At 43.4% G+C, this 8,816-nt stretch overlaps 1 protein-coding gene across 1 annotated transcript in view; it reads right to left on the bottom strand.

The window, feature by feature from the left end:
- anks1b (ankyrin repeat and sterile alpha motif domain containing 1B) overlaps positions 1 to 7,379 on the bottom strand; it is a 139,234-nt gene extending 131,855 nt beyond the window's left edge. The window contains 1 exon segment of the mRNA XM_029462474.1: positions 6,721 to 7,379. Coding sequence (XP_029318334.1) covers positions 6,721 to 6,851 — 131 coding nt within the window. The 5' untranslated portion in view covers positions 6,852 to 7,379.
- Between the last annotated feature and the right edge of the window lie 1,437 nt (positions 7,380 to 8,816).

Raw genomic sequence — 8,816 nt, forward strand, 5'->3', positions numbered from 1 at the left:
TTGCATTTTAACTCTTGGGCATAGAAGTTCTGGAGGCTATTTTAAAGTACAGCAGGGAGAAGTTGGACAAAAATATAGCTCTCGTTATTACAATTTTAACATAACCAAATAAAAAGGAAAGAGGGCCAACGCTACGACAAGATTGATTTCAATGTATTATCACGGTTAGCATTAGGAGCAGGAACAGTTGCAGTGAACTCTGGGAATATTACGGCACTAAATGACGTGCAAAAAAGTGCAAGTGGAAGCTTCTGGCATGAAAAAGGTCCAAACTCAAAACAGTCTCGTCAGCTTCGTTTAAAAAGATATCAGGGTTGGACTTCAAAAAGCTCAAGTCCAACCTCATGAAAAGCAAACTCACACTTGCATGCATAACTTCCCTCCCAGTGCCTTCCAGCGTAGCCGTTGCCCTCGCCATATAATGACATTAGCATTTTCTAGCCCTCTTCTCTCCACATCTTATCTACTTCAAAAGCAGCGCTTCATTAACTACAGCCATCTATCAGAGAGCGGGGAGCCGACCCGGCAGGAATGTGTGTGTGTGTGTGTGTGTGTGTGTGTCTCTCTCTCTCTCTCTCCCCACAACAATTGCAGTGCTATGTGGGGTCACAGACTTGTAGATTAGTGTGACGGACTGGACGTCACACCTCTCCCTCCCCTCTGCGTCTCCTCCACTCGGTATCAACATGTTTGCCTGTTCAGGACCGAACACGACATGACCAGAGCAGGAAAGTGTGTATAATCTACTTATGTTGAAGCAAAGTCATGAGAGAATTCAATTAACAAGAAGTTCCTAGCAACACTCTCCTAGTAGGCTAATGGATTTAGCCAATTACAAGTATGAAGAACGTGTTTCATTACATGCAACAAGTCAAAAATATGTGATAAAGAATTATAATGTTCAAATATAAGAGAAAAAACATTGCACTTTGTGGTTTCTAATTGACATAGAAGTGTCTTTATAGTGTGTGTGCCACTAGAAGTGGTCATTTACTCATCTATAAAGCGGACAATTAGAATATTATTATACAGGGATTGTAATATTTGATACAAGGCATTTAAGCGGAGCTGCTATTTTAGTTAATACAGCTAAAATGACTTTACCCTGTACATTATAAATTGCACAGAAAGATTTAAGAGTTTGCACATATGCCTGGAAAAAAAAAATCTTTCCTTTGTGTACATTAGTGAGTGTTAAAATGTATTAATCACAACCTGGAGGTCATAGCTCAGTCACATTTTTATTCACCACTACATCACTCCCTTTCCTGAGACATCACCAATTTATATTCCTCTTCTGACAGAGGACGTGACCTGGCCAACACTAATAAATCTCAGGTTGAGGTTGTAAGGGGAAGCGGTTCTCAGAAGCGCCGTGGATTCCCCTGAATTCCCCCATTTGCCATCGTCAACCAACACGCGCCGAGAGGCACGACGGGTATAAGATGCTCGCACATGGTGATAACAGATGTAGTGCTGCGGGAGATGTGAGTGAGAGAAAGAGAGAGATGGGTTTTTTTTTATAAAAGGTAGAGGAAGGTAGGAAGCAGAGGGAGGAGAAAACGATAAGTAGGGACAGTAGGGAGGCTGGATCGTCTGTCTCTGGAGAGGAGCGGTGGGAGGAGAGAGATTGTGGAGTGAAGGGAGTGATGGAGAGAGAGCCAGAGAGATATATTGAAAGAGAATGCAAGGCACCAGATGGAGTGAGTGAAAGAAGAAGAGATTTGAGACTCAGACAAATAAAGATTTAGATTGAGGGAGGAACAAAGAGAGACAGAGGCTTAGAGTGCAAGAGAGAGTGTGTGTGTGTGTGTGTGTGTGTGTGTGTGTGTGTGTGTGTGTGTCTTGGCAAGTGTGGAGGTCTTAGTTTCTTGGCAGGTTGCTGCAGCAGCGCTTGGCCCGGACCCTAATGGAGATGTAAGAAGCCTCTGAGTTTGATCACACACACGGACACACACACACATGCACATGCATAAACACTTTCACACCTTCCTCCCCTCTCGATCACAGTGGCTCCAGACAAACTCAATGCACTGACGCCACTGCTGAACCCCGAGCAAAGCAAGAGATTTACTGAAAGACTCCTGCTGCACATAATAGTGCATCTACAACAAAAAGGTTTTCAAGCTTTAAACATGTAAACAAATATCCAGGTGGAAATAAGGCATACATTAGTAGTGCAAACACTACATTCAACATTTCAAGAGTGGAAGTGATTTAAGAAGACCTCGTTTACTCGGAAAGTTTCTTCTTGGAGCCGAAAAGACAACTTTTGAATGCGTGGGGATATAAAGTCTTTTGTTCTTTAAAAAGGGATTCCAGGGAAAGTTTGTCAAATCAAATCTAATCCAATCCCACAACTATCTTCTCATCTATCGATTGATCATTGTGTGTAGAAAATTGTAGAAAAAGGCCCATTATATCTTTCCAGAGACCAATAATCCAATTGCAGTATGAATGACGAATCGCTTCAGCTCTATATCACAATATATATATCCATACCACCCCCCCCTTATGAGACTTACACATAAAGCATCAAGTTAAAGGGGCAATCTGTCCCGTAAATCCCATACACAGATGGTCTTTAGGTTGTGTGTGTGTGTGTGTGTGTGTGTGTGTGTGTGTGTGTGTGTGTGTGTGTGTGTGTGTGTGTGTGTGTGTGTGTGGGACTTCTAATCCAATCCTAACATGACTTGCATTCTCCACAATTAACCTTTGACCCACTTTAGGTGTCCTGCACCACATGTAGCTCTCCGCGTCAGCTCTCACTGCTCCCCACACTAACACACACACACACACACACACACACACACACACACACACACGTGGTTATGCAAGGATAGTGGTTATGTCACACACTTGGACAAAACACACACAAAGACGCAGCCTGCCAGACTTGGTCATGGTCGTTTGATTTGCCGTTTCCGGAGCTACAGACTTGCGGCCATGAAACAACTTGAGAAAAATAAACAAGGTTTTGTGGGTTTCTTTTTCGCTGTTCATCCTTATTGGACGACACTGAAAGTAGTCCCTCATCTACAGACACACACACACACACACACACACACACACACACACACGCACCAATTAAATCAGAGTCCATACAGAAGTGTGTGTGTCTCCTCTGGGACTCACTCTACTCCACTAAAACTTTGTCTGTTTGCAAAAGAGGAGGGAGGTAAACACACCTAGCCCAACACACACACACACACAAAAGAAAACAAGATGGGCTTTCACATTTATTGAGCGAGTGTGAGAGTGAGGAGGGATCAGCCTCCATCTGCTGTATCATGACTCATTCTCTTTGAGAGTATCAGCTTTCAATCACTCCATCACGGTACGCTGTCGCACACAGCACATGCGCCGATCCTCATTTCCTGTATACGACAGACTTTCATCATGAATTCATCTTCACTGTTAATATGTGTCTGTATGAAGAGCAGCTTGAAGGAGAACTTTCCCACACTGCTCATACGATGAAAAGTTGCACGAACATAATAATGTCAAATATGTATCGATAGATTGGAGGATCATTTTGAAACATAACACCAATGTACGGTGTACAGTACGGGTCATCTACAAGAGAATATGACCCGTTAAACAGCAATGAGATCATCCAGTATTGATTTTCTACTGTGCACCACACCATAAAACTGTTACTGTAACCGTTAGAGCCGGAGGATCGTCTTCTCTACATCCTGTACTTATGCATGTGTGTGTGTGTGTGTGTGTGTGTGTGTGTGTGTGTGTGCGTGTGTGTGTGTGCGTGTGCGTGTGCGTGTGCGTGTTCATGTCCCACTTGGCGGTTTTGTGCAATTCTTCAGCGAAAAGGCAAAACCTCATGACTAAGGAATGCTATGAATGGCTGAGAGGCCTTAAGATGGGAAACTATGCATTGATTCCCGGAGACCATTCCCATAACATTAGCCTGCACACACTCCTCCGCTGTGACCTCGCTCATCTGCAAAAGTACAAATAGCTCTCTATTATAAGGTGTGTCACACAACCGGTCACTCACAGACACACACAAACAGTGTTTTCTCCTCATGGACCGGTGTCTTCTTGACCCAGTAAAGACCAAGTGTGTGTATTTCCACCCATAATGCATCTGTCTGACCTCAACAGTTTTAGAGTTTTATACTGTTTTGGGTTTTGAACTTGAGTTGAGCTGCATTTCTTCCAACAATTTCCCTTCGTCGTGTCATTCTTTAATCTCCTCCATGAGCTTCAAATGAATTAAGTGTTCTGTAAATAATCACTGTCCTTCAATAAATTCTATTAAATCCTAATTTGCTAAACAAACACACGACGAGACAATGTTAACAGTTCTGGGATGTGGGAGACGAGATACATACAGTAACAGGTTGGGTTTATATTCTCAGTTAAGTCCCTTGAACAAACACAAATTCACGGCATGAAGGACAAACAAACATCATCAGACACATTTCTTATCAGTGAAAGTCCAGACTACATACTAATCGGGATGTGTGTGTGTTCATGCAGGAAAACTGACACGTCTATCCGCCCGGCAAGTCGGATCTGCACCATTTATTGGGGTTCTTCGGGGTAATAAACAATGCTAACATGCTAATTTCACCATGTACACTACATGAGTTTAGCGTGTTAGCATGCTAACATGTACTTCGTACTACGTGTTATAAAAGATTATGTGGAAACCAACAAAGAACACCATCAGCGTGCAAGTGGCTTCAATGATTCCCTCCCACCTAAACAGTTTATCATCTCAAAGAGGAAATTATGTGCGGAAAAAGAAGAACAGAAACACACGGACTTCACTAAACGACAGTAAACACAGCGTAAACCACAGTTGCCATGAGCGGTGGTGACCCCACAGAGACAATAAACCACATGTTCTTGACCACTTGTTGCAGCTTTGATGCTTGGAGAACAAAAAGCTGCAGGAATGATCAGCTGCTGTACAGTCATTTGTCGTTGTTGTTGTACTTTTTGTCCGAGTCTGTACTTTTTGTGCTCTTGCAAATTTGCAGAACTGCTCAAAACACTGTCGCTTCCTCTGTTAGGAGGCGCTTCTGATCACAAACTGCACACTGAGCCAACTCAGAGAGCACAGACCTCCGCCAAGGCAGTTTCCATAAGTGGAAAATAATGTGTATATCCGCCCCATGATGCGGATCCACTACAACACCGTGCTACACCCTCACATCAAGTTCAGGCCAGTAGTTTTTACTGTATTCCTGCTGACAAACGGACAAACTAACTAACAAGACAACAAATCAAACAGAAAACATAACCTCCTTGGCAGAAAGAAATAATTAAGCCGTCTTTATTTTTAAACAAATTCAGTTTTTGTCCTCGACAGCCCCGCAGGAGTCCTGAGGCCCCAGCTTTACGAACCCCTGGTTTAGTGTACGAGTGGTTCGGCATCCTCGCAGCCAGCGTGAGACCTCAGCCCGGTCGAGAGACGCTCTGCTCGGGAGCCCGAGGCGGTACTCCTCCCGGACACCCCGGTGCCTTTGATCTCCTAATCACCTGGCTCAGCCTCGGCCTCGGCAGAGAGAGGGAGAGGCTGCAGGGGTGGGAGGAGGGGACAATAATAACCTCAGCAGTTGTTCTCGCGGCCAGATTGAAGCAAATTCCTGGGAAAATACCTAATGTTTATTATGAATAGTGAACAGCACTGCTGTCACATCACTAGATACTAAAACAATAATAGAAAGATGAACTTGGTATTTTTATAGCAATGCTAATTCATGGGTCAGGGGTTCAAGGTGATAAGGTCAAATCTAATCCTACATGTGGCCACCTGTTACATAAACAAACAAACAGTCCCTCACTTCGCTCTCGTCCCTGTTCTTAGAGGCGATGATGCAAGTGATTTCAAATATATTATTAAAAAAAACTACCAATTTGAGCTCGATCCACATCACCTTCAAGGGAAAACCCATGTTTGTTTATCGATTGTCTTCTGTCACAAAGAAGCACATGAATGCAGAGCTGTTTTGCAGTCAACTTGGACATCCTGAATGCCAGGGCTAACAGACACAGTGCTATACAAACACTACAGCAATGTCCCTATAGGATCAATTTACTAATGCTATTACAGACACAAATACGTTAAACGCCAGCGCAGTGACTATAAATACACAGAGACAGGAAGGTATGGGGGGTTTTTGTTACCCCTTGCACATAAAAGATCCACAGAAAATAAGCATAAGACACTCTAGAGTGGTAACAAATGCATCAATCATCCAAACATTACTCTCTTTCGTCCTAATGTTCAACAAATCAACATTTGACAGCTGTCAGAGTCATGCAGCTGAAGGTACTGTCTGTTCTTTTTGTGCTCAGACAGCAGTGGCTCCCCCAACACTCCTGCATCCTGAGAAAACAGGGGGAGGACTAACCTTTAATACATTCTGTCACAGATGCAATATGTGCACTATGTGTATTTAGCCTGTAGCCTGCAGCAATTCTATCGGCCTTAAAGTGCACTTTGCTTCACACAACTCTCACACAAGTCTTTTCCTTTCCTGTGTCATGTAGCATGTTGCACGGAGCTCTAAAACACCTCATTTCTTAAGGTTTCATGGACACAATATGGTACTAAATATATATATATTGTACTCTCTATAATGCAGCTGGGAGGAGTAGTCATTTGGCTCACACCTAGTGCATCCCCCTGACACATCCCTGGACCCTTTTAGCGGTCATGAGAAGGAGATGAGAGAAGCTTCTTACCTCAGTAGGTTGGGCAGAGGGATGGAACCGGAGCCTGACCCCAGAATCCCCTTCTTCCCACTCAACAATTTCTCCACCAGGGCGACATTCCCGGTCCGGGCGGCTTCCAGCAGCTCATGCTCCTTCCCCATCCCGGACACAAGTTTACAACGACGAGGTGATGAAATCCAACAAATCTCCCATATATCCCCTGCCTCCTCCTCCTCCCCTCCGACCCTTATTCCTTCACTGTCTGGAGTGGGGAAGCATCTGAAAGGGTTGCTCTCGCTGCATGCTGCTGCTGCTGCTGCTGCTGCTGCTGCACGGTGAAAGAGGTGTTATTGATGCTGCAGCGCAGGTTTGACGTGCACTGATCCCCTGGTGCTATATAACCTCAGTCCATTCACACGCACAGCTCCGTAATCTCCTCTTGTGTTAGTCCGCTGACGTGCACGACTCCCCGGTGTAACCTTAGTGCAAACAAGCGCAACGGGGGCAACCGGGGGGCTCTGAAGCGAATCCCTTAAGTGTGAAGTAAAGAGTAAAATAAAAGAGAAAGAAAACTACTTCTCTGTCCAAACAGATGCTCCTGTCCGGTCTGAAGCTCCAGCTGACGGGAGGTGACACCCTGTACGCCTCCACAAGAAGCTCTCCAGTCCCGCTTTACTCTCCACCCCGAACCTACCGCACTGGCCGGTGCCTCTGTGAGACACAGGTGTCAAGTTAGCCGTGATACAACTGTAAACTTCCGGTTACAGCTTTCAAAATAAAACACTCACGCGCCGTTGTGTCACAATTTAATCATCCGACCTCAGGGATGGAAAATAAAAAGATATGTGGAGGATCAAAGTGAAATGTTTAATAAGTTATTTGTTTCTTTTATATCTTTCCTTAATGTATTTGTATGTCCTATGTGAGTTGCCTTATTTGTCGATGACTTTACACAAACGTCAGTTAGCTAGCTAACGTTAACAATCTAGCTAGTTAACTAAAACTTTATTATCCTTGTATGAAACGTATATTAATCATAATAGTTGACCTATACAATGCACCATTGACATAATAATTGTTAAATAGCTATTATATGACCAAAATAGTTTTTTTAATATACATTTTGTTTAGATACTCTTGGCGATTTCTTCAGTTGCATCCAAAGCTAACAAGTTAACGTTAGCTAAATTAGCTAGCAAGCATTTGTATATCTATAAAGCTAGCTCAAAGCAGGTAAGGCAGGTAAAAAAAAATGCAAATTAAATATTCAAATACGTAATTACTATATGTAAAACATGTATAACCTGAGGAGGAACATGTGGGCGTTACGTTTGGTTATATAGTAAATTTAGCAAAACGTTCAGGGGCAGAATAACTTGCTTTGGGGTCCTTGGAAAATAATAACACTGTTTTTATACATTGGAAATTCTACCAGGCCCTAGATTTGCTTAAACACGGATAAATGTAGGAATATGTAGGCACAAAACACACATTTTGACCCAAGGATCCCATTCATAATCATTCACTTGAAGGCCCCATAATGTTGTGAAACTGCTTTAGTGGTGCATTTTCCCCAAACACATCTATTACTGATGAGCAGTCAAATACTCATTAAATGCATTTCTGACATAACAACTAATGTTATTATATGTATGTGGTAAAAGTAAATATGTTTTATATCTAAGCGACAGCCTTCGTCCTGGATGCTCCTTGTGCAACTCTAAGCTTTTATTTTGAAAGACAAGCCACTGTCTTCCGCTGATTTACACTTACTGTACAGTCTGGGCGTGGATGACGGAGATGCCACACCAACAGGAGGCAATGCCTTTGTTAGTCTCTTTAGAAAGTCACACACACATTCACCAGCTGTGCTTATTGTTGCCACTGTCAGACTTCTATGAAACACGCGCATGCGCAGTTCCCCTCTCTGTTGGAGGTGTGTTCACTGCTGCATGATCTAGAAACAGGTAAGATCCTAAAATAGCCTCACTGTCATGTCAGAGCAGGGTTTATGAATGGAGAATTAAGGCAGAAGAAGGATTTTTTGAACGTGCTCTGATCTGTCCACTGACAGCCTGGGAAACAGACACACCCCCCTCCTCTCCACTGCGCCCCCACTCTTCCGC

The sequence above is a fragment of the Cottoperca gobio genome, chromosome 23 (genome assembly GCF_900634415.1).
Source record: "Cottoperca gobio chromosome 23, fCotGob3.1, whole genome shotgun sequence".
NCBI lineage: Eukaryota > Metazoa > Chordata > Actinopteri > Perciformes > Bovichtidae > Cottoperca > Cottoperca gobio.